The sequence below is a fragment of the Carettochelys insculpta genome, chromosome 6 (assembly GCF_033958435.1).
Source record: "Carettochelys insculpta isolate YL-2023 chromosome 6, ASM3395843v1, whole genome shotgun sequence".
Classification (NCBI taxonomy): domain Eukaryota; kingdom Metazoa; phylum Chordata; order Testudines; family Carettochelyidae; genus Carettochelys; species Carettochelys insculpta.
Window position 1 is genome coordinate 57,431,563 of NC_134142.1, and position 27,603 is coordinate 57,459,165.

Here is a 27,603-nt window from a genome sequence, read left to right on the forward strand (position 1 = left end):
CCATGTTTACATTTTATTCATCCATTTTTCCAGAATCCCCAGGAATTATTCTGATGTATGCATATCAGGAGACAGAGTTGAATTGTGAAGTGTACTTGCTAACTTTCAGTGTTACTCACCTATGCCACTCCAGACTCATTTTCCCTGTTTTGTCATTATATTGATCGTGACTGATAAGCTTTTTAGAGGATTTTTTGCTTTAATTACAGCTTAGCTAGGGCTTCTCTCGCCTTAGGACCTACTGCTCTCATGCCAGAGACCCTCTTTTTGTTGCCAGCAGAATACAAATACACCAACTTGCTATAAACCCATCACCACATTTACAAAATTATTTCTCTATTTTCATTTTGCAGTTGAATTTTGCACTCTTTATTATTTCATTCTACAAAAGAGTCTGTGATACTGTTTTATGAAGATCACAATAAAGGTTGCCAGCCCTCCAGGCTTGACCTGGAGGCACAGTAATTGAAGGTTAAATTTTTAATTAAAGATTATGTCATGATTAAAATCTCCAGGAATTCATCCCACGAAACTTGAGTCACAATACAAATTCATATTTACTCTGTTGAATAACATTAATATCTCTGTGCACCATGGTCTAAATCTTACACTACAGAAGGTCTTCAGATTGTCTTAAACTCTGCAAGGTTGAAGATATATCCTGGCAGCATCATGTAGATGCTTTGCTTCCCCTTTCTCTGCTAGTAACTGCATGATTACTCAACTCCTTCTAGTTAGCTCGGGAAGACAAGACAAAACAAACCCCAGCCCATGCCTTAAAAGCAGTCTTCAAATTTGAGGGGGTGAAATCGGGAAAGGGGACAACCTCCCCCAAACGAGGCTATAGCATAGAGAGAAGTGAAACTAGAGAAAGGGCAGTGGGGGGTGGGGTTGGGTGGGGTGGGGAAGAAAAGTCTATCAGAGGTCTGACAGGAGTGGGAGAAGATATAGACAGTGAGGAGGAGCCTCTCTCTACAATGGGAGATCAATAATTTTTGCAGGGAGAAGATGATAGGTCATGTAACATCTTTTGTTGCAACTAGTTTAATCTCAGTCCAGCTCCAACTGAATAGGATTGGTTTATATTTCCCCCTTCCCTGCCCTGGGAAACTGATTTGGCAAAATACCTGCACTGTTTGCTAACAGTACTCACTAGCACTCATGCATTCTCTAAGAAAAAAAATCAATCTTTATATGCTCTCTCTTGTATCATACGGTCTCAAAATAAAAATGTTTGTTCTTTGATTGTGTTTGCACATGGCAAAAATCTGATACTATGAACACTGTGTTGTCCTACATGTTGTTTTCCTGACATACTTACATTCTCATACAGTGCTTCCAGTGTTTCCAGGTCCACTATGGAGTCATCCACATTTAGTGTCGCTGTAAAGGATAAAACAACAAATTATATGCTAATAAAAACATATTGAGTTAACATCTGTTTTCTAGGTAACATATCTTGCAAATCACAAATGGCAATAAACCAAAACTGCCATTTTTTTGAAATTCTTTAGTCCCAAATCGTGACAAAATAAACAATTCTGACTATGCTACAGGAGCTGAATTTTCAAAATATTGAGAACAGTCAGGGAAGTGGCCATCCATGGAATAGGGAGCCTGATACACTTGCTCCGGGAGCAAGCTGAAAAAATTAATTACTGCTGTCCACAAAGGGACTTTTAAAAAATTTAGCTTACTTGAAAAATTACATTTTTGACTTTTGGGACAGGCTGCTCGGAAGTGTGAGAACCCAGGGAGCTGAACAGCATCCTACGTAGCTTGGGGACCAGGACAGCAAGGAGACAAGTAACAGGCTAGTTGGCTGCCTGGCACCTCAAGGAGCTGACCAGCTAGGGAACTTGGATTCCCTGGGTCTTAGCAATCAGGTTGTCATGGAGTCAAGAGTCTGGAAACCCTGAGAGCCTGGTTCGCCATGGAGCAACAGAGATTGGAATCACTGGATCCCTAAGAGCCTTCTAGGTAGACTTCTGAAGAGATGGGAAGCTTGCAGACATGCATTGGTAAGTTGGCAGGAAGCCAGGCAGATTTCTGTCAAATGCTGACAGAACTGACATGTTCCTGCAGAGTGTTTTGATTTCATTAAATCAGCTGTTTTCACTGGAAAATTGTTCTGGGGGAAAATTTCCAACCAGCTCTAATAGATACACATGAAGTTCTTTATTCAGCAGATCACTATTGCTTTCATTTGCTCACTAGAATTTAAAACATGAAACAGGCCAAATGGGTTCCTAATGCAGATTTGAATTTCATGGCAGTATTTAATTTTATCATCTGCAGACTCATCTTGCAAATTTAAATTTAGCATTCCATTAGCACAGTTTTTCAAAGCTAAAAATCACACTCCAGGTATCAGGTGCACTAATGAAGTAAATTTTCACTGTCAGTAAGTACAGAATTTTTTTTATATAATCACAGAAATGACTAAAGAGCTTTAATGTCTTCTGAAAACAAAAAAGTATTTTAATGAGATTTAAAGAACATTAAATTCCTTTAGGCATATAATTTCAAGTAGCTTTGTATCTTGAATCTAAATTATTTCCTTAAATTAAAAAGCAATATGAATATTAATAACACCACCATCAAAACTCGGTAGTTTTCTAAGTGACATTAGTTGGTACCCAATCAATACCTTTATATTTCGGTTGTATTTGATTTCCTCACTCATACATGGAGATGTGATCACTTGCAATTTTAAAAGATATAAAAAGCTTTTGCTGCATTTGCTATCCATGATGTTTGAAACAGGCAAGGCACACATCTTTAAATAATTATTCAAAAGTAATAAGGTTTCTCCCACACGCCCTCCTACCTACAATTTTACATTGTGAAATTAACCAGCAGGCTAGTAAATTTTCTCTGTGGCAGGCTAATTAATTTTATTAAAACGATCAGTGACATTTAGAATGCTTTAAAATTTTGTCTGTCAGTTATGATTCCATCTGTTGTTGACATTACACCTTGGCTAGCAGAGCAAAAAAGTAGCAGGGAAAAACATATTACCAATGGAGGGTGGGGGAGAAGTTTTAGTTTTATATTTGCAATATTTTTACAACTAAAATGTTTAGACAAATAAAAAAGTTAAACAGCTAAACTTTACATTCAAATAAGTGTATACAGAGATGGAATCCATTAGATCATCTACCTGCCAACTGAAGAATGTTCTACAAACGACATTTTTCAATCCAATTTCAAAAGGCCGAAGAGACTAAAATTTCTGCTAGAAGATCATTTCCACAGTCTAATACTTCTCATTACGAAGACAAATTTTCTGGAGTTTTAACTTGAATTTTCACATCTCAATTTCATTCCTCTCCCCTCCCAATTTGGCATACTGAAAAATGTAATTGTAAAGGGGGAATTTTTATTACTTTAGTTAAGATTTCACTGGTATGTCTTTCCATCGGTTTCTACAGTATGTATAATTTATTTCATACCAGTAAAAAGATTTGCAACGAGGAAATTTATAATTTTCTCTTAATATATGTAAGATGATTTTACTTTTATGGGTGATAAAGAGTAACTAATGCCAAAGATCTTAAATTTATAGAAATAGTATAATTATACTTGGTAGCTTAATTACAGAAAGCACAAGAATGATACCAGTATTATAATGTTAGGGCTTATATCTTCAAACAGATGTATTACTGACAGAAAAGGCTCCAACATCATGGCCATTTTTCATTTTTTTTTTTTTTGCTAAATGCTCAGAGATCATTACTGCTAAATACAGGTGAGTACAATAACCAGTAACATTAAAATAAGTTGACAGGATCAAACCGATCTTTTAGCCTTAAAAGTTTGAGGGGGCAATTAAATTATTTAAATAAATGCTGATATGTCAACAGAGCCAAACCAGAATCAATAATAATCTATAATAAGCTTAAATCTGAAGGAAGACTAATGTGATTTATTTTATCTTTTGGAACACGTGATTACCTGTATTATACAGTGCAGAGATATTGCTTTCTGAAGTAGCAGGGTCCCAATCCTGTAGTTATTGCTAATGCACAGGTAATGCCCAAGTTCACATTCTGTCAATTGAACTGGGGCCTATAGGCCAAATTTTTAAATGTATTCAGGCACCTACAGATTCATATAGGTGCCCTGTGTGATTTTCAGAAGTGGCAGCAGGGCATCCATGTGCTTTGAAAATAACTCTTGTCATTTATATTCCTCTCTGGGGGACTAAGTAGCTTTAATAATCTAGCCCCATGTGTTTTCTTCACTCACTCTCAACAAAGTTAACCTCCTTCATTTTGGAAGCACTGTACAAAAATGCAAATTGCATAATCATAACTATTTGCTTGATTTCTTAGCCCCCGCCCCTCAAATGCTGGAGCTAGGAGAGTGATCTCAACATTCAGTTACAAAGCAGCTGAACGCTGAGCTGTTATATACCATCCTTAAAGGGTGTGTAGTAAACTCAAAAAATGTTGCATAATCTTATTTGAGTTGGTGCAATTTTAACAGCACTCACTGAACTATACAGAAGAAGCATTTTATGATGATTTTTATTTTTTTTTCTTCAGAGTTAGGCAATGTTAAACCTCCCAAATTCCCTTAAAAATATTTTGGGACTTGTGTCTCAAGAAACAACAGTATTAAATTAATTCCCAGATACAGTAGATTTGACTGTGGTGTTTTCCTTCATTAAACTTCACAACTCCAAGACTTGCACAGGAGTAAGTTATAAAGGTGAAGTGTCAGAAATCTACAAAAGAGGCTCCAGAACAATTAATAGCTACTGCAATATCAATCATCATTGGTGGGTTTTACTTTTATCTTGCTTTCTAGTTAGCTGTCCTCCTCACACTGTCAGTTCAGTTAGAATATTTCACCTACACCTCACAATATGTTGAAAGGAAGTAGACTCATGCTGTGAAAAGCTGGTAATTTTATTGGGTTCCTCTACTTTTAAAAATCTGTTACTTGGCCAAGTCTGGCTTCTGAGCTCCTTTTTTGCAGGGAAATTGAGGCAAACATTTTTATGTGGCCCTATGGTGTCTGCTCACAACAAGAAGAATTTATATACACAAGGATCATTAGTGTAGTGTTGCACCCATTAGGATATAATAACCGTCAGGGAGGACAAAAAACAGATCAGTATCGTGCATTCAAACCAACAGGCACACATAAAAACACTTGCCAACTACATTTCACATGCAAAGGCTGCTGCATGAATTATAAACTTTTACCGAAGGTTTTAACAGTTACTTTTTTTAACCATTCTAGCTTCACAGTACGTTTGGGGATTTGATCTATTGATTTCAATCTCTATATTTTGTCACTGCAAAAATGTACAAAGAGGAAAACTTGAACAACATTTAAAGCATGCTATTTGCTGTAAATACAAATTCAGACAACTGTAGATCTTAAAGATTTAGTAGTAACGAGAAATTTCTCTCCTGTTACCCACCCCTGCTGAAAGACATCTTATGTATTTCCAATGATCTTAAGGTGGGATGTTACTGGAACTCTTCCACTCACTTTAAGTGGCATTTGGTTATAAAAGGATCTGCTGTTGGAATTTACACATGTTGAGCAGCAGCAAAACAGTTAATACAACTACTAAATCATGTTTACTAGAAATGTGAAAAAAATCATTTTTAAAAACATTTTAATAACCAAACAGAAAGAAATTATTAAAAAAAAAACAAGTCCCCCAAAGTTAAATTTGTTTGGACCACAATGGACTCCTATTTTTACAAAACGCATTACTAGTAACTAAGGTTTGATTCCAGGGGTGAAATAAAGTCCACCTTTGGAAAGTTTAAATGAACATGTCACAGATCCAGTCAACCAGAAAGTTATGATGCTTGTTAAGGACAAACAGTTTGGCAAAACTGCTTAACACATCCAAACTGTTCTTGTTTATCCCAGACAAATTGAACTGATATCCTAAATTCCTCTAAAGGCTCTCTTTAACATCTGATTTTTCTGTCACATAAAATGTTTAAAGGAGTTATAATGCAAAGAAGCACACAGACATAATGTGGGTTTAGAACTTTAGGAAAGTTCAGCTGCCGTGTGAAGTCATAAGCAAAAGACTCTGGCACTAATGTCAACCTAACCACATCAGGCTTGATGCCCTAGGCAGATTCACAAAAACATATGTTGTAAATTAACCAGAACAAAGGAAATAACTTTTAAAGAAAATTGTTTCTCAATTTCTGAGATATGTATCTATTTCTATTTCACAAAGCAGTGCAAACACATTCATGCTGTACACTATCAAGTAGTCACAAGTACTTCCAAAGCACAATGAGAAAAAAAACAAAACACAACAAACATGGTAGGTAACGACAGTTGAGAATTCTGGGTCCTACAGTATTGGATAAATTGCTTCATCCTTGTGTGTCTCAATACCCCCATCTGTAATATGGAGTAATAACTGACTACTGAGCAGAAATGTTACAAAGTTTATTCTATTAGTGTTTCTAAAGTCTTTTCTGGTCCACACATGAAAGCTGCTATGGAAGTACTTAATATTCCGCATACATACAATGCATCATGTTTTTCAGCTCCCAATCAAACTTTCTTGGCTATCTGGCAGTGGTGCTGTTTGCCAAAAACTAAGAAGGACTTCAGGAAATCTAACAGACTTCAGATTTCATGGGGCTTGCTCCAAAAGAAGAATGCAACATCTATGGGCTTTTTCCACAGGTGCTTTCATATGCAAATTGTTTATTTTGGCTAATCTTGGCCATTTTCCCACCACCATTTGGAAGAAGACTGAGTATACAGAGAACTCGTACATAAACAGCTGAAGGCAATAACAAAGACCCTCATCCTCTCAGCCCTCCAGCCCAAACCCATCATCACGAGTGAATCCTATTAGTAGATTTTGTTTTCTTACATGCTTTATAATTTGAAACATCTTTAGCATAATGCTTTGCATGCCATAATCTTCCACTATTCAGTATAGGGAATATCCCCTTTTCCCATGGCTTCTTTATCAAAGAAGGAAAACATAGCATAAATCTGGTGTAATTAGGTAGGGCACACAAAATACAGTATTACATATGTGATCATCAGAGAAATATACTCAAATGAGTTAATTTTACTTGATTGCTCAAATACTTGCAGTTATTTAATCCCATATAATTTCTGCACTGTAAATTGCAAAGTTTTGGTATGTTTTGTCTTGGCAAAATGTTTCCTAACAATTCGTGATACATTGTGGCCTGGTGGAAAGAATGGTATGCTTGATGTCCAGGTGGGTGGAAGCTAGGCATACATCACCTGCTGCAGAGGAGGGAAATAAAAAGATAGCTTTCACGATGTTGTTCATCTCCCTTCTTTGCTGGCCATTTTACAAAATGTACACCTAGACCCAAGGACAACAAATGATACAACGGATAGGATATTTTTGTTGTTTTGTAATCAACTCTTAACTAGTGTAAGAACGTGTATTCCTAGTTTGACTTTCAGCCAGTAAATTTTCACAAATAAAAGGACGTTTTCTTTACCAAGAATTTTCTATGTCCAACTTGAACAGATTCAACCTTTGATTCATCATCATACAATGCATCAACTGCATCATCATCTATTTTTATTTCTTTTAAAATATCAACATTTCTTTTATTAAACAGAAGTATATGCCCCATTTTAATGAAATTATACCTGTGCACATATTTCATTATAATTCATTGTAAAATTTTCTTGTACCATCTCAACTAAACTAAGGAAAGGTGAATTAACATATCACTTAAAATATAACAGCAACGAAGGGTCCTGTGGCACCTTATAGACTAACAGAAAAGTTTTGAGCATGAGTTTTTGTGAGCACAGACTCACTTCATCATCAGATGCTGGTCTTGGAAATCTGCAGGGCCAGGTATAAATAAGCCAGAGCAAGGGTGGGGATAACAAGGTTGCTCAACAAGGATAACCTTGTTATCCCCACCCTTGCACTGGCTTATTTATACCTGGCCCTGCAGATTTCCAAGACCAGCATCTGAAGAAGTGAGTCTGTGCTCACGAAAGCGCATGCTCAAAACTTTTCTTTAGTCTATAAGGTGCCACAGGACCCTTCATTGCTGTTACAGATCCAGACTAACACGGCTACCCCTCTGATACTTAAAATATATTATCACATATTTTTATTTAATCTCTCCTAGGCTTTTTCCAAACAGAAAAGAATGTACAATCCCAGCTCTAGTGAGTTCCTAGTCTAGATATTTTCTACCCCCTTTCTCAGGATGAGCAAGCTTTACCCTTCACAGCTTTGTTACATCTCCAGGACACAGTTCTAGTTCACCTTTCTACAAGTATGAATTCTTAGCATAACAATGACAGAAAAGTTCTCTCTCTAGCTGATCCACCATCAAACATTGTACAGAGGAATCTGAGTTGGAGTGGCATTTCAGCCATGTATGTTCCTGCTTTGCCCATCATCACAACTTGTATTAGCCCTCAAAAGAACACACTTTACTCCAGAGGAAGAGCAAAGTCTATGTGAATCATCAATCTGAGAAAATATGGTCTACTGGTAAAAGAAGAGACGAAGACGAGATGAGCTGTATTTTGTAGAAAAAATACTCAATTCCATCAAAATTTTGTCATTGTGAAGGGAGGACAAATTTAATCTTTGAGGTGCACATATGTGTGTCTAATTTAGGTAGTTAGTAAATAGGAGTATGTTTTAAAGACCAGGGGGCATTACCAGCTTGGGCAGTACAACTTTATTAAGTGTGACCGATCCATCCCCTTGATTTAGACATTTGAAGATTTCATTTCCAAAAGAAAAAGGTGAGGGATGCTTGAAAAAAGACAAGGAAAAAAGTGTGTGGGAGAATAAATAAGGACACTAAGGACTTGTCTACACTACCTCCGTACTTCGAAGGGAGGATGGTAAATAGGGTGTTGGGAGTTTATTAATGAAATGCAGTGCTGCATATGCAGCACTTCACTAAGCAAATTCCCCCCCACAGCAACTTGGAAGTTTTAAACTTCTAAGTGCCAGCTTGCGTCTAGCCAGGGCTCACCTGTTGGTACTTCTAAGTGCCCAGGGTACTTCAAAGTCCATTTACTCAAAATTTTGAGGAGTAAAGGGACTTCGAAGTACCCTGGCACTGGGAGGTAGTGTAGACACAGCCTAAGTCTTACATTTGCTGTACAATAAATAAACTTTACTATGGTTAAAGATTAAGATTTATATTCAGATCAATTTAGGCATTCTATTTATTTGAGGCAGTTAGTTACAAGCAAGGATCTCAGCTGTTTGTTAAAGATTAGCATGGGCAAGCAATGCCTAAAATCACAACAGAGACTAATATTACACTGTTGCTGCTGAGTATTTTTCTTGGGAGCTCCTAGCGTGGGGAAGCGGGATTACAAGACATTGAGGGGCAATGGTACCTCACATACATGCACACAATTAGCAACAGAGTCAAATCCACCTGGTTATGAAGAAAGCTGTAATACAGGTTGAACTTATTTTGTCCAGCACGCTCTGTCTGTGGGTACCATTACTTATGATCTAAGTAGCAGCAGGACTGTCATCATCAGTACCAATTTCAGCAGCGAAGTCTCTTAAGGCACGACTTCCAAGTTCTCTGGAGATTTTCCCTAAGCCCAATTGGATTAAAATAGGCTAGGCCTAGCAATGTTCCTTTACATCATTGAAAGATTATTTTTGTACTAACCGGTAGATATATACATTAGCTCTCATCAAAATTATTGTTCTGTATGTGGGTTGCCCACTGTCTAGCATGTACTCTGAGAACTTCACTCTCTCTGAGACACATCTGGAGGACATTCCCTTCTACAGTGTGGCGTCTGCTTGTTTGCTGGCTTGTTATCAAATGCAAACCAAAGCATCTGTGTGCCACATATGGTCAATCATATGTGTTGCCACTGGTAAACTATCTGAACTGAATGTCAGTTACTTCACTTAAATCAGATTTAAAGGGGATTCTTTGGAGGCAAAAAGTCCCCAGCTTTTTAAGCTGCATTTAAATTTTCTTGTAACTATTCTTCTAACTAATTTTGCAAGTGTCTGTATGGATGTGACAGCTCTTCATTCTGCAGTAATCCTAGTATTTATTTATTTGGGGTTAATTTGTTTAGGTATCAGTAGACCTGGGGCAGGCAATAAGCTGTACATAAGGCGGGATGCGGTTCACCAGGGTTCTCCACTGGTGGAACACTTTGTTTACCTGAGCATCTGCAGCTACGATCCCTCACAACTCCCATTGACCACAGTGCACCATTCATGGCCAATGGGAACTGCAAGCAGCTACTCTGGAGGATGCTCAGGTAGTTAAAATGTCTGGCAGCCCATCAGTGGCTACCCTTGGTGAACTATGACTGGTCCATTGGTCAATTATTGCCCATCCCTACAACAGGCTCATACTTTTATGGTGGCAGATGGGGGCAGCGGTATTTACCATAGTTATTGTGAGTATGTCAACCCTGACAAATATGAATCTCAGTTCAGGCTGGCTTCAGAGAGCAGCATCCAAGTAGGCTCTGGCTCAGAGTTCTGAGCAAAGGCTAAGGGTAGACCCAAAAAGAGAAGGGAAAATACTTGCAAAACAGCCGCAAAAGTGGTGGGTCAATAACCTTCAGAGTCATCTGCTGCATGTGGAAGGAATTCTAGAGCCGTGTCTACACGTGCATGCTACTTCGAAGTAGCGGCACTAACTTCGAAATAGCGCCCGTCATGGCTACATGCGCCGGGCGCTATTTCGAAGTTAACTTCGACGTTAGGCGGCGAGACGTCGAAGTCGCTAACCCCATAAGGGGATAGGAATAGCGCCCTACTTCGACGTTCAACGTCGAAGTAGGGACCGTGTAGTCGTTGCACGTCCTGCAACTTCGAAATAGCGGGGTCCGCCATGGCGGCCATCAGCTGAGGGGTTGAGAGATGCTCTCTCTCCAGCCCCTGAGGGGCTCTATGGTCACCGTGGGCAGCAGCCCTTAGGCCCAGGGCTTCTGGCTGCTGCTGCGGCAGCTGGGGATCCATGCTGCAGGCACAGGGTCTGCAACCAGTTGTAGGCTCTGTGTATCTTGTGTTGTTTAGTGCAACTGTGTCTGGGAGGGGCCCTTTAAGGGAGCGGCTTGCTGTTGAGTCCGCCCTGTGACCCTGTCTGCAGCTGTGCCTGGCACCCTTATTACGATGTGTGCTACTTTGGTGTGTAGACGTTCTCTCGCAGCGCCTATTTCGATGTGGTGCCGTGCAACGTCGAAGTTGAACATCGACGTTGCCAGCCCTGGAGGACGTGTAGACGTGTTGCTACATCGAAATAAGCTATTTCGATGTTGGCTTCACGTGTAGACGTAGCCTAGGAGAGCTAAGGTCCCCAAGCAAAATCACCACTCTACATCTCCCCTGTTCCCAGGTGACAGATGGAATCACAGGGCATCCAATAAAACTACAGGATGAACTCCACAGTGACTACTGGTGCCCACCAATGATTTGAGAAAGATCCACCAGGATTGTACAGACTCTAAAACAATGTCAGATAGCAGGTTTTCTTAATCCAAGAACTGAAAAGATACAACACTGCAGTTGCATATGTAAGGCAATGAATTGTGAAACATGATCAGCATACTGTGAGGATGCAGGTCCACTGTACTCTGGAGGAACTAGCCATATAAATTGGGTGGCACTCATTCTCTATCTACAAGTTAATAAATAACTCAGTGTGATTCTATTTGACTGCTATATGCCAGGGTGATGCAGTACTATGCACAGCCATCCAGTTTTGTAACTTACACTCCCACTGAGGAAGCTACAGATGCCAACAAAGATGAGTTCTATGACTCGATCTGCTTCACTGCACCGTGAACTCTTTGAAGATATGAATGTTAAACTAAGCTGACCCAGAAAAGGCTTTGAGACTGTTCTTGGTCCATTTGCCCTGGAGTAATAAATAAGTCTGAGATTTCTTTCTTTTTATGTGTCTCATAATATTACCATCACTGGGAGTTGGATCAGGTGCTTAGATATCTATCAGGAAACCCTGATATCCAATGATGGTTAGGTGAGGAAGGAGCTAAACAATGTATTGGATCATAAAACAGTAAGATCATATTGACTGTAAACAGAAATATAGCAGTCCTACCAAATATTGACCAACTTCTTCTACTAAAATGGCAATTACTTTCTGATTTCAACAGGACTTCACCGATTACAAAATACAAGACAGAACGTACCTGTGAACATTCAGTACTTGCTAATAACTATTCTCTCACAGGGTGTAACAAATGTGACACACTTGACCCTCTTCCTGATGATGCAGAATCAGCTTAGACAGTCATAAACACAGTCATCCAAGAAGCTGCAGATGCCTTTGCATACGACACCCTGCACTAACTGATGAGACATTTCAAATTTTGCAAAAGAAATCTGAAGCCAGACAGTGCTAGGACAATGGGGTCCAGCAAAAGTGGATCATGAAGCTTCTTTTAAGAACTTGACAAAAGAGGCAGAAGAAGAAATAAGATCTGCATCCAAAATTATTCAGGCACTTTGATCCAAAGCTGGGCTTTGTGCAAAGTTTATGCTGACAAATAAGGTTGATGATAAAATATGTTCAACCCACAAAGATGGAAAGATTATTATAAGTCTACTCAACTACCGTGAGCAATTCCATGCTCAGATCTGGACAGATTGGTAAATGAAATCCCTGACACCAAAATGGCCGTGTCTACATGAGCCCCAAACTTCGAAATGGCCACGCAAATGGCCATTTCGAAGTTTACTAATGAAGCGCTGAAATGCATATTCAGCGCTTCATTAGCATGCGGGCGGCCGCGGCACTTCGAAATTGACGCGGCTTGCCGCCGCACGTCTCGTCCAGACGGGGCTCCTTTTCGAAAGGACCCCGCCTACTTTGAAGTCCCCTTATTCCCATCAGCTGAATCTCATCATCTCTGAATCAGCTGATGGGAATAAGGGGACTTCAAAGTAGGCGGGGTCCTTTCGAAAAGGAGCCCCGTCTGGACGAGACGCGCGGCGGCAAGCCGGTCAATTTCAAAGTGCCGCGGCCGCCCGCATGCTAATGAAGCGCTGAATATGCATTTCAGCTCTTCATTAGTAAACTTCGAAATGGCCATTTGCGTTGCCATTTCGAAGTTTGGGGCTCGTGTAGACGTAGCCAATATGTACTTTGGATGAGATTCACCCTGCCACAAAGAAACTGAGAAAGGATTGTAGTGCTGGACCCCACATCATAGTATCTGACTTTTGTAGGTGTACCATAGCGCCCATAAGTGAAGTAGTATTTTAATATTTTGTCCAGGCTTGGACCACAGGGAAGATATCAGGGGAGTGAAGGGGAAGGTAGCATCATTCCACTTTATAGGGTAAAGATGCACTCACTGGCTGCCTCTACACTAGCAAGATCTTTTGAAAACAACTGTGCCTATTCCAGAAGAACCTATGGTGTGTCCACACACAAAATGGACTCTTTCAATCTGAAATTGAAAGAATGCAGTACTTTATCTGTTCTGAAGAAGAATGCCTTTTCCCAAAAGGTTCTTTTGGAACAAAACAGATGGGCTGCAGCTATACTACATTCCCCTTTTGGAAGGTGAATGCAAGTGCGAATGATTAGAAATGCAAATGAGGTGCTGATTTACATATTGCACACCTCATTTGCATAACAACCACTTGCTCTTTTGGAAGTGCTGTTTTCAGAAAAAAAACAATCAGGGTAGATGGGGTTCCTTCGAAAGGAAACCCTGCTTTTGAAAGCACCCTTCTGCTTCATATTTTAGTAAGAACCTGGTGAAACTCTTAGATATCTGCAATAGATCTGTGATATACTATGGATCCACAGGGGTCTAAGTGTATCGTTGCTGAGACAGGGTAACCAGGCAGGTTGGTATATCGTGGATGAGGCTTTATTCAGTAGTGTATGCTCAACTGTTTAAACCAGTGAGTTTCAACCTGGGGTCGACAGGCTATGTCTAATATTTCTAAAGGGATCTGGACCTCCAGTCAAAATTTAACACAGAAGATGCAGTGGTGGTAGACAAACTGTATAAAATTTTTAAAATAATTATTTTTCCTTCATTGAAAAAATCAATTCTGACATATATGTCATGGGTGATAGTCGTGAACAAGTGCAGGGAAGGGGTTGATCTGCCTGAGGTAACCTGAATCCCAGGTGAGCCAATGGGAGTGAAGTAATCCTGTTTAAACTGAGAACAATTGCAGTTCCTGGGGCATTCTTTTTTCTCTGCAGATGGCAGGGAGAACGACCCAGAGGAAAATGTCTCCCAGGCAATTGGGACAAAAATTAAAAAAATCCTAACCATTGCAAAATCAACCTCAGAGGTGTAAGTACAAGGGATATGTATAGTTAGATGTGTTTAGGCTTCTAGTTATTTTAAATTTGGATGGACTGTTGGCTTGTTACCTTGTTTTGTTGGCTGCTCTGATTTTTCTCTTTTGTGGTGTTTGACTTGAAATTTTCCTGCCCATGTAACTTTTAAGCTGAATCCCAGGGAAATATTTTTCTCTGTGTGGAACCAGGATTTACTTTTCTCTTGTTGTGAGAATAAATCACTGTTGTAAGCAACTGATTCGATTTCTGTGTCCTAAGAAGAGTCTGTGCCTCAGACCAAACAGGTCAGCTACTGACTTACAGGTTTTTGTGTCCAAGCTATGTCCTCATTCGGATTAAGAGCTTGGGGATTAAGAGCTCTACAGGAATATGTCCCAGTGTGTCTCTTTGGGTGGGTGGGTGGGGGTGTCTTTTCTCACTCAGTGGTGGCAGCAAACTACCCCCAGGGCCAGGGAATCTGGAACTTTGGGAAATTTTAAGGTAAAGCCTATTTACAGGCAAGGTGTTTTTAAACTCCATTTGGCTCCACTTTCTGCACTTGGAGTGTGGAGTGGGAAGGAGCCCCTGACAGTGATAATTTAAAATGGCCTCCATATTGAATTCTCTAGATTCATAAGGAGGTGGTTACTTATGGTTACTTATCTGCAACGAGAGGTTCACTGAGGATTTTGCACATGGGCCATGCACCCAGATTCAGGGCATTTAAAATTAGTGGTATTCATTGGTCCACATATGCACCCTTGGTCTCCCTCATAGTTTTGACTGAGGTGATAAAGGGTGGAGCAGACTAAGTGTGTCCTTGGTTTCTTCTCTATGATAAACCAATCAGAGGAGGAAGAAGGGAAGGACCAGAATACAAGCAGAGACTACGTATCTCAAAGAACCACCAGTTACATGTAAGTAACCACCTCCTCTTCGAGTGATGTGGTCTACTCAGGTGATTGACAAGCAGTACCTAATTAATAAGAGGGTGAGAGGAAAATGATGAAACCATGGAATGGAGGACAGCCACACCAAATGATGCATCTGTCACAGGGACTTGCCACATGGCACAATGGGAAGAGAACATGCATACCAACTCCATGTGATTCCCCTACATATGTCCCTGATCAAAGACACTCCTTGTCACCGCCAACACTGAAAAATGTCCTTGACTGCAGAATCACATAGTTCCCATTCCTGGTCAGCCAAGAGAGCATCTGCAATTATGTTCTGAGTTCAGGGGAGATAGGCATCTGACAACAGAATACTGTGTGCAATGCACAAATGCCAGAAGCCAACTGCTTCCTCACACAGCAATGGTGACCTCTTGTCTCCTAGTTTATGTAGTGAATTGTAGTGGTGTTGTCTGACATAATGAGAATAGGGCAGGAGCAGACATACTGGAAAAAAGGCATGACATGCTCTCCATACTGTTTGAACTTCTAGAGTTGCTGATATGCAACCTGGATTCCCAAGTGGTCCATATTCCTTCCATCACGTGTGCACCCTATCTATTAAGCGATGCATCCTTAATGCTAATCATGCCTATGGAGGATGGAAGAAAAAGGCATTCAGGTGAAAGCTACCCAGAATCCATCTATTACCAAAGAAAAAAAGAACCTTAGTGGCAGGAGTCAGTAGGGTATCCAGTGACCAGAGGATCAGAGATGGGCAAAGAGAAACAATGATAAGTAAAGGCAGTGACATATGTTCAAACTACCTCATGGCCAAGAGGGGAAAGGCAAGTTGTGGATGTAACTGAAGGCCAGAAAGTCACCAAAGCCATCCATTCCACGAGGGTCAGGGACCAGTCCTGTGGCAGGTAGGCACACACAGAGACTGCTTTGATGTGTGCCCCCTGAGCCCCAGAGAGGGGCCCAACACTGATTTTTTGATGTTTACACTTACTCCCAGGAAGGAGAGGAGCAGAAGCAGCAGGGAAGTCAATGCTTGAGCATCATGTGTGGATTGCACTGCCAGCAGCTGGTCAGTCACCGAAGGGAAGATTAAAACACCTTGAGGCCAAAGGTAGATTATGAAGATGGCCTTGGTGAAGACCCAGTGAGCAACAGTGAGTCCATATGGTAGAACCCTGTGTACTGAAAGTGCTACTCACTGACTGCATACTGCAGAAATCATCTAGGGGTCAGATGTGTGAATGTGAGGGTCTTGCATACCAAGACCCATAAACCACATATCCTTTCTTCTAGCTAGGACATGCTGGCCACAAGCATGGTCATAGGGAACACTGAAGTGGTTGAGATGAAAGAGGCCTCGGATTTTAATCTACACTTTCTTTTTCTTGGATACCAGGAAATAAGTGGAGCACCTTGAAAGACCATGAGCAAAGGCTCTGTTGCCCTTCACAGTAGGATGGAGTCCATCTCCAGGGTGAAGATAACTGTTATGACAGTGGTCCAGGAAGCAAGTCAGGGGATATGAATGACATAATGTTGTGAACTCAGACAGCCATGTTAAATGACATGCAGGACCCACTTTTTCACTGTTATAATGCTCCCAGCAGGTAGAAAGAACACAGGACGACACCTGCAGAAATGGGTTGCAACAACAGTGGGTTTCAATTTGGTTGATGGCTCTCTAGATGCACTCAGAAATACAGTTTACACCAAGTTTGAATGAGAGGTCCCAATGACTGTATGATGGGCCACGAAGAGGGGGCCACTGAGTATTCTGATGCTAGTGAGGCAGCTCGGAAGAGCACAGGTGGTAAAATTGAGGAGCTGTGTATCACTGTGCAGCAGGTGGCCGAAAGAATTTGCACTTGTGTTTGGTGTATAAACGCCCAGTGATCACAAGGTGGCTTTGAGTCTTTGAGTGAGTGTAGAGAATTGTCAGTCTTCTGGTTGAAGAGATGAGATTCATCAGAGGGGAGTTACTCGGTTGTGCTCTGGACCTCCCTCACGAAACCAGAGAAATGTAACCGGAATTCTCTCCTCATGACAACCCCTGCGGCTATAGTGCACAAAGACGTGTTTGCTGAATATACTAAGCCTGGAGTATTGTCCTGGCAAGCAATTTGCCTTCCTTTAAAAATAGCCTGGAAATGGGCTTTGAAGAAGACTTACTGCCATGCTTATGCATGTTTCCTTGCCTCATGACAAAGCCCCAGAACAAGGTCCATAGCTCTGGTACAGGCACTGGCAGAAACAGAATGGAGCTCCATGGTGGGAGGCAAACTAACCTTGATCTAACCGCAGGTACTGGCAGGGAAGGAGAGATAGATACTTCCCCCGGATATGACATGGAGATCTCCCCAACAAATTAAGGCATTGTTCATAACATCACTGATTGAAAACAAGTAAGGGTAGGAAGCACAGATCTTGAACCTCAGCATCTTTAGCGTAATACAGTACCAAGTTTGGGACACCATGCTGGGGGGTAGATAACAGGGAACCACCTAAACAGTGTCCCAAAGTTCTTAAATTCTAAATAAACTACTACTAACACAAAAACCTACTGCTACAAAAATCCACTATAAAATGCTAACTATATACAAGAATAAAGCATTTTTTTTCCCAGAGAAATTTGTAACAAGAGATGAGAGAACAGCAGACACTCCAACTTGGACCATGCAATAGAGAGAAGGAACTGAGGGTGCAGTGCATTCAGTCCACCCTGCTCTTTATTTTCTCAGTTGAAACCATGAAGTGGAACAAGGGCATATGTGTGGACCAATGGACACTACTGTTTTTAAAAGATGCAGACAAATGGCACTCATGCATAACCCTCAGTGGAGTTCAGATAGGGACCATCCGTCATAGAAGAACATAGTATTCCACAGGCACTCCTGAGGTATTAATGTCATTCTAATGATCCTCTCCCAGTTGCCAGACTGAATGGTGACAGCATTCTTGGAAGCAAGTAATCTTCTTAGCAATAGGCAAGGCTCCACAATGGTGAGAAGTCTATGCAAACTGGATAAAGTTAGGTGATAAAGACAAAAGCCTTAATGAGGAACAAATTGAATGTGACCGCGTGGAGCAGAAGATGAACTGATAACCATTACTATCAATATGGGTTTCTAACTGCTGTCCTCATAGCATCTGGGTACTATTCTTATTCACAGTGAGGCTACTTCTACACATGCCACCTCACAATGGAGGTGGCATGGTAATGAGGCAATTTGAAGCAGGCTAATGAGGTGCTAACATGCATATTCAGCATAATAAGCACCTCACTTTGACATTCCCTTACTCCCACAGAACTAGATCAGAGTAAGGGAATGTCGAAGTGGGGCTCTTATTTCGAAGCTGCCCCCATCTACACTGTCAATCTGTAATTTGAAGCCTGCACTTTGAAATTTGCAGGGCCACCATTATGCTAATGAGGCAAATGAATATGCATGTTAATGCCTCATTAGCCTGCTTCAAATTGCCTCATTATCATGCCACCTCTGACAGAAGGTGGCATGTACAGAAGCATCCTGAGTTATGGTTCTTTGTCCAGTAGTCTCTTCAGATGGATCATGATTAATAGCACTCATAGGCTGTGGCCACACTAGCCTCTCCTTTTGGAAGGGCTATGGTAATGTGGCACTTCGGAATATGGTAATGAGGAACTACCATGAATATGCAGCACCTCATTAGCATGTGGTTTTGGGAAGAAGGGGCTTTTGAAATCAAGGGGGTCATTTCAAAAGGCCCCAGCTACACAGGCTACATGCATTTTGAATCAGCAGTTTCAAAGCCTGCACAGCCACCAATATGCTAATGAGGTGCTGCATATTCATGGAAGTACCACATTAGCATATTCCGAAGTGCCACTTTACCATAGCCCTTCTGAAAGCAGGGGCTAGTGTGGCCATGGTCATATTGTTGTGAAATATAAAAATGTCACATTAATACTCTGCAGCATAAGTGTCTTATCTACAAGACATCTCACAGCATGAAGTGAGAGGCCATGAAATTTCATCTAAAGAAACTTGAACATCACAGGGATTTTCTGTTACAGCCGCTGCCTCTTTTTAGTCTTGCCAGCAGACTATTTACAAAATTCATAACTGTAGCTCGCGTCTACCATTATGATATCTGACACATTATGTGCAGGCTCAATGTTTTGCCTCATTTCTTTCTTCTTCTTGTAATCATCTGCAAGCCCGATTTTTAAAAATGCTAAAATGCTCCAAGGCTCATCTAAAATTAATAATAAACAATGCCAACAGCATCTCAATGCTCTGCAATATCAAGCCAGTCTTTACCATTGTTTTCCTTCCATCAAACAAAAGAAAGCAGACTTCAACTTGGAACTTTCCAACAGTTGTTTTAAACAACAGTTAAAAGTGCTTTAAAATATGAAAATTACTTAAACAGTGATCTTTTTAATCTGTAGCACAAGCACCAAAATACTTGATCTTTCTAAATCTCCTGCGAACTCTATAGTCAGAGACAGACACATTTTTTCCAAACTGCTTTTGTACATTTCTGCCAATAACAGACTATTCTTATGCACAGAATAGAACCCATCATTTGAAAATGTAATGCTCAGCATTCACTCCTCTTATCGTCATCTGGTTTTGGTATTTTCACTTTTGGATATGATTTTTACACTGCCATTCAAGCTAAAAATTAAACACCTAAAAACAATATCTTGGATTTCAAGAGGACTATTTATAAGTTCTCACTCGAGCTTCCCTGAGGGCCTCTGGGGATGGGGAAAAAGAGGGGGAGAGAAAAGAAGAAACAAAGAAAGGAGCCAACAGAAAATAGCTTTGAGAACACACATATACAATACAATCTGATAGAAGCACTCTTGAAATCCAAAACACTTATATATGAAAAACAACATTAAAATCATAACATGGGATGTGAGGTGTAAAATAATAATCTAAAGTCAATTACATACCAGGGTAAAGGGTTGGGTTTAAATTTTAGGTTAAGTTAGTAACAGCAACTGTTCACTTATATGTACTTGGTTGGAAAACAAATTATACTTTTTCTTATTATAGTGATACCAGAAAAAAGGAACATACATGAGAGCACCCACTTTGTCTATATTCACTTTAAGATACCAGATAACATCCATACAAAACTCTTGAAATAAATTACTGTAACTGTCACCTTGTTGAATATCCTTCATTTCCAAGTGCAAACTGGATATCAAAATTCCTACAGTTTGAGATCTCTTTCCATCCAGCAGTTTGATAATCTGGAATTATAAAACAAAACGCAATTGTAGTCATTGTTACCAATTCAAAAGCTTTCCTTATTAAAGGAGAGATAGAAATGCTAATTTGAGAGTTAAATTGAGTGATGCTCAACCATTTTTATTATTTAATTCTGGTATAAGTCTCTAACTATCTCAGTCTTCCCCTGGCTTTCTGTAACCTTGTAGATAGGTGTCAAGACATCAGCTTCTTCAAATTATTTAAACTTCAGTTCAGACCACAAAGCTTGGATTTCACACAACAGATGTAAATACAAGCCAGATCCAAAACGTAATTCATACCAGTGCCAGTAAGGGAAGATTATCCTTTATTTGTAGGATATTGTATATCAGTAAGTGAAACCCACATTAGATCTTTATTCAAGAAATGCATATTCTTTCCACTTAGGCCCCATCAGGAGAATATGGTGCAGGAGTGTGAGATATTCTGAGTATGTCTTAAAGCCTTTGGGTGATAATTTTCATTTAACTATAAGCCATCTTCAAGTTTTCACTTCCCAACACGTGTTTTTCTTGATCAAAGAAAGCTGGTGGGTTTTTCTATAGCTCCCTCTCATCACAGCTCCTAAAACATTCAGACTGCTGAAAAGTTCTCCTTTCCAATGATGACTCAGAATCTGCCTTCAAAACCCTGGAAGACTTTGGTCATGTTTTGAGTATTAGATCATACTTGTTAGTGCACTGTGCTGAGCCCAAACTATTTTTGTGCGTATGTTTATGGGTACGAGTGACTTCATTAAAATGAACAAACAAGCCACATTCAGGTACACTCATCCCTCGTTATACGAGCACAATTGGTTCCCAACTTTCTGGTGGTAGGCAAAAACTCATAAGAGGGACACTAAATTACCATTAAAATCCAGGTAAAATCTCCGATTCGTTCCTAGTGCTCCTAATTCAGTGAAGGAGGAGCACTGCTTTTAAAAGGTAAGCGAGCCTTGGGTTGCGGGGGCAGGGGCTGGAGAGGGTTAAAGGCTGAGAGCAGTTTGGGGCCATGAGTGGGAGGAAGGGTTAAAATATGGTGACGGGTTGAGTCCAGGGGGCGGACGGGTGTTGGGGGGTTCAGGCTGCTGTAGGTTGGGGCTGTGGGGTGAGCGGGGGGGTTAAGGCTGCAGCAGGTTGGGTGTGCGGGGCCGGCAGGGGGATCAGGTGGTGGTGGTGGTTTTAGTTTGTGGGGCTGGCGGGAGGGTTCAGGCTGCGGCTGGTTGGGGCCGTGGAGCCAGTGGGGGGAGAGCCAGGCTGCAGTGGTCTGAGTGTGCAGGGCCAGCGGGGAGGTCAGGCTGTGGAAGTTTGGGTGTGTGGGGTGGGAAGGGGGGTTCAGGCTGTGGTGGGTTGGGGCCACAGGCAGGGGGTAAGGCTCGTATTAGCAGAAGGGAGTTCATTCATCTAGTAAGCAAAGGTAACTATGTGTGTCCCTCGTTTTAGTGAGTACTTGTAAGTAAAGTACTCGTTTAACATGGGATGAGTGTATATATTATATCAGAGTGGGAATCGGTACATACATAACATACTAAAAGGTGAACCTTCAAAGTTTTGGAGATTTAGTTCAGCTGAAGGCACAGATAGGCCTGAGATGCCAAATTCAGATTTGAAACCAAACTTCCCACAAGTCTTGGGATGCTTGTATCTGTGGTTTGGTTTGTACCATCAGAGAAATATGATAGGAACAAGTCACAAATTCAGATCCAGAGAGGAACGTCCTCACAATTCAAGAGAACTTTCACATTCAGGTTTTTGGCTCAGGGCCATCTCTCATTAATTAGTTGGAAAATTCAAAAACTTCACCAAAGTCCGTTTCTCTTCGATCTAGATTTCAACAAGGCTGGAAGTACACAAGAGTAAATGCTTACTGGTGGTGTCCAGCTCAGTACATCTGGGGAAATGCTACGGAAGCTCAATTTTTATCTCACTAACAGAGGCATTCAAATAGAAATCAGAAGTTAAACTTTTCCAAACCACAAAATCTTGATATCAAAGTTTTGTTACCTCAATAATCTACTTAGTGATCCTCACAATAAATGAGAACTGCAGAGTACGATATGGTTAAAAAACTCTCTTCTTAATTCAGACAGTGGTTTACTGCTATTTATTTTCCTGTCCTTCGGGCCCATGCAGGGACATTTAGCACAGCAGTCACTCAGTCATTTACGAATATAAAAGTGAAATGGGACTTGGGAAACATGATAGTGAGAGAAAGACTAGTGACATTTTTGTCTAAATAAATTCAAGTTAATTATTATTTATCAAGTGCTAGAAGTGTGCCAGACACTTCACAAACACATAAGAATATATGGAGCTTCCAACAAAAATCTTAGAAGCTACTTGTGACCGTGCAACAGAGGCTCACAACTCAATATAACGATTGTTATTTATGTTACATACAGCATATTTTATGCCAGTATGGCAAATAAAATATATCCTGAAAGACTTTTCACACTATATACGATACTGCATGTTAGCTATTAGAATAACTTTGTATTCTTATTCTATGTGTTTTGTTTGAACAGGACAGAATCCATGTTCTGAATTTCCTGAATATACAAAATGACTCTGCGACAAGTAACTGCATATGAACACTTTGCACACATCCCCTCTTGTAAAATGTGATTCTTGGTAAATGTTAGCAAATTCCCAGATCATGACAGTAATTTTTGAAGCTGTACACGAGTCTGCTGAGCTGGGCAGCACATTAACTTCTAACTGGGATAATTACAGGCTTGACTAGTACGCAAATTTGTACAGCATTCACTGACCTCCAGGCTGACCTTGTTCAGCGGTAAATTCACAGGTTGTCATAAACCCCATTAGACATGCTTAGTTTGAGGTAAAACCTTTCCAGATTATACCACATAGAGATAACATGACATTTGAAATGAAAACATTAGGGTACTTCAGAAAGTTGTCAATATACACTCCAGACACGAACAAATTAGCTCATACAGGTAATGTTTCTTTTTGTAACTTTTGTAAAAAAAAATTGCAAATAATTTTAATGGTATATGTTTTTAAAATAAAAACAGAGATTCATATTTTTTCAAAAAAGCTCTATGGAAATAAGTAGACATGGTCACAATTACTAGAGACTAGACTTGACTCAGACTGCTTGAAATAGCTTCAGCCAAATCAAATCTCTCTGTGACTAAAGGTTAATATTTTATTCATTAGATAGCAAAAATGGTATCAGGAAGACAGCTGAATAGCTCAATTAGGAGATACAAAACATATTTAAGTACAGTTGGAACGCTATGTAACTGCGTAAGGAATTTTGTCAGAATTTGGAATCAATGAAGAATGAAAGATCTTTGGCAACAACCAGATAAAATCAATAATAGAAACAGGGAATATCTTTTCCACGGCACCTCCCTTCTTCCAGTTATGGTCAGTTTTGGGAAGGTGCTGGTACTGAATTATAAACTCTATTTGAAAATTTTATATAGAAAACAGACATAGCGCTTCTCCAAGTTATTAATAAGAAAAGGCAATGAAACAAAACTGTGCAATGGCGCCATTGTTGTACTTAGTCTGTATTTGTTAAAGATGACCTGGCATGAATTGCCTCTCAGTAGTTTGTGTCTCCTGCCTGTGGCTGGCACAGACAGGTAAGCAGCTGACTTCCTAGCTGATGCTGTTCTGCCAGCTGGCTGAGTCTGTCTAAGACTGGTTGCTGCAGCCAATAGTCTGTCTCTTCTCTAGAGAATAAACATATCACTGAAATGGATGCTGTGTCTACTGGCTAAATAACAAGAATGTGAACACCGCTGCTGTCTTATTCTTCTATCCCCGGTCCATAAAATAATTTGCTCTAACAGATATCTATTGACTGCCAGTTAAAAATATTAGGCTACTTGATTTGATGCAAAGATTTCCTTGTACGTCTCTCTAACATCTATCATATATTGTAACAGCAGAGAAGAACTCATGCTTGACTGCAATTAGCTAAATTATTCTGACATCCCCACTAAAGGCCATTTCTCTAAGGTCGCCAGAAATACAGCCCATTAAATGTTGCATGACAAACTTCATCATTCTGCCTAATTTTTTGCCTAGAACACTGCATAGTACATAAAACTACACAGCTTAAGATTACTTAAGCAATTAAAGGCAAAATCCTTCCATATACTGGCACACAGGTTCTCTTCATGACATCTGAGCGTGTTGGGAGAAACTGTCACTAACTTGCTAGCCTGCACACCACAGTGTCCGACACCCATACCCAGCCATTTAGCTTGTATAGCATAGTTATTCCCAAGCATTTGTCAGGAAAATTCTGGTAAGAGGATCAGCTAAGTGTGCTCCACAATGCGATTGCCACCTCCTATGTGTGCTCATGGGAATAGGATATAATGTAGGATACAAAGGATATGTAGGATGCAAAGCCTCAGCCATGATTTCTTCTTCTTCTGCTCAAAGTAAGACAGGACTTATCCCTTTTTAAAGAATATATTTACATGAAAACTAACAGCTTCAATCTATGCTGAACATTGGGGCTGACAGCTATCACAGGCCCACAGGCAAGATGGCAGAGCGGCCCAGCTCCATGCCCCAGAAGGGACAGAGCCAACTGCAGAAAGCTGAGGGCCGGGCTAGGACAGTCAGCCCTTAGATACAGTTTGATGCTGGCCCCCACACCTCCCTCAGAGCTGCATGGAGCAGCACTGAGACCTCATTTCAAAGGGGCCTGGAGCTCCTGTCTCCTTTGAAATGCTGGGCTCCTGTGCAACTGCCATCTTTACCTCCACTCGTAGGCAGACCTGATGCTAAAGGGCGTACCCTACACCCTACATGAGTGCATAACTTGATGGTAAACAATACATTCTTCTCCTCATAGAACAATCAACAGAAGGAAAGGGTGTAGCTGGGAGGAACATTCCCCAGAATTCTTTAACGCAAGCCATGTGTATTACCTCTCTGTACAAAGTTGAACACACTCCTTGGGTTTCAAACCTGTGAAGTAGCCAACTATTTTTGCAATATCTGCCTTTCTTGCAGAACCACAAAATGAAGCAATCATAATTTCATATACTAGATAGAAAATGTGCTGACAGCCATAGCCTTTTGCCTTAAATAATGCTCTTCATTCATAACATTGACACTCATGTTAAATGAGAATACATGTTAATAATTACTTGCAGTCAGTTAGAGATAATAGACAACCGAAAAGTTGTTATCCTCCCTGTCATTCTGTGTCTTTGATATGATAATCATTGAACTGAGGGATCAAATATGATTGATGGACCTTCATTCAGATATCATACACATGACACAAATTACCTGACATTTACCCATTTTTATCTGTAAGATGAAGAAAGAATGGCATCATGTACTTCCTGGCATACACTGCCTTGAAGTGGTATAGAAAATAGTAACTTCCTTAGAGATGAGTATCTTCCTGGTAAATCCTCAGAATCATAAGAAAGATGAACACATATTTTAAAAATACATCTAGCCTTAGAAATGTTAAGATGTAAAGAATCACTGAACAGCACTTGTCCTCTAAAATGCATCTTTCATGCAGATATGGCATTCCAGTTTGATGCCAGGTGAACCCATTTTTTTTTCCTGCACCTCAAGGTTACTTTCCTAGTTCTACCTCCCTTCCAGCTTCCTCTGCATTTACAGCTGAAATCAAGTCTAGGGCAACAAATCTGTGTTCTGCAACTCCCATACGGCGTGTGTGTGGGTGTGTGACTGTGGCTTCAAAGTAATGAATCTGTGCCTATCGGTTTTCAAACTGCATGGATTAGGTCTGCTAAGAGGTAGTGCAGACAAAGGCCAGTGACAGTTTGAGGTGAAGGAAGAACTAGGAACCTTGTGGTATACAAAAGTTTAGGTGCCCAAATCCAACATATGACAGAGTGGATGCAAGGCTTGCTAGACTGATGAGCATTTGGGGAGATTGCAGGTGTCACAGATGTTAGCCTGGCATATATCTATGAAGTCTAGGATTTCCAAAGGAACCTAAAGAAGATAAGTATTCTAATACCATTAAAATTCAGAGGAAGTTGTTGCTTTTTAATTTCAGCTGAAGTGTTTACAGACTTTAACTCATATACACTCAAATCTTTTCAGTGCATAAACACCTATGCACTTAAAAGTTCAGGTATGCAACCTATTCATAGTGCAAAAACTTGCATACATGCCAAACTTTATGACCAATCAAAACAAAAAGCAGTCAAGGAGCACTTTAAAGACTAGCAAAATAGTTTATTAGGTGAGCTTTTGTGGGACAGACCCACTTCTTCAGACCATAGCCAGACCAGAACAGACTCATTACTGAAGGCACAGAGAACCAAAAACAGTCAGCAAGGAGGACAAATCAGAAAGAGATAATCAAGGTGAGCAAATCAGAGAGTGGAGGGGTTGGGGGGAAGGTCAAGAATTAGACTGAGCCAAGTATGCAGACAAGCCCCTATAGTGACTCAGAAAGTTCCCATCACGATTTAAACCATGTGTTAATGTGCCGAATTTGTGTATAAAAGTCAGCTCGTCCACTTCTCTTTCCAAAACGGTGCGATAATTCCTCTTCAGTAACACACATACCTTGAGGTCATTGACAGAATGCCCCATTCCATTAAAATGTTGACTAACTGGTTTGTGGATCTGGAGTGTTTTGATGTCTGTTTTGTGCCCGTTGACCCTTTGTCTAAGGGAGTTAGAAGTCTGTCCAATATACAAAGCATCTGGGCATTGTTGGCACATGATGGCATATATGATGTTGGTAGGGGAGCATGAGAATGTGCCTGTGATTCTGTGAGTAACCTGGTTAGGTCTAGTGATGGTATTTCCAGAGAAGATATGTGGACAAAGGTGGCAGCGGGCTTTGTTGCAGGGAAAGGTTCCAGGACTGGTGTTCCTGGGGTATAGACTGTGGCTGTCAGTGAGGATCCTCATGAGGTTGGGAGGTTGTTTGTAGGAGAGAACAGGCATGTCACCCAGGGCCTTCTGGAGCGTAGCATCCTGATTAAGAATAGGTTGTAGGTCTTTAATAATTTGTTGCAGTGGTCTGAGTTGGGAGCTGTACGTGATGACCAGTGGTGTTCTGTTCTTGGCTTTTTTGGGCCAATCTTGGAGTAGCTGGTCTCTGGGTATTTGGCTGGCCTTGTCGATTTGTGTTGTT

The 27,603-nt window shown here is 40.5% G+C and overlaps 1 protein-coding gene across 2 annotated transcripts in view; it reads right to left on the reverse strand.

The window, feature by feature from the left end:
* The window catches only part of FMN1 (formin 1), a 360,158-nt gene that overhangs the window by 120,134 nt on the left and 212,421 nt on the right, over positions 1-27,603 (reverse strand). For both annotated transcript variants that reach the window (XM_074996955.1, XM_074996956.1), the window contains exons 8-9: positions 20,381-20,468; positions 1,322-1,383 (exon numbers count right to left, since the gene is read on the reverse strand). In XM_074996955.1, coding sequence (XP_074853056.1) covers positions 1,322-1,383; positions 20,381-20,468 — 150 coding nt within the window. The remainder of the gene's footprint in view (positions 1-1,321; positions 1,384-20,380; positions 20,469-27,603) is intronic.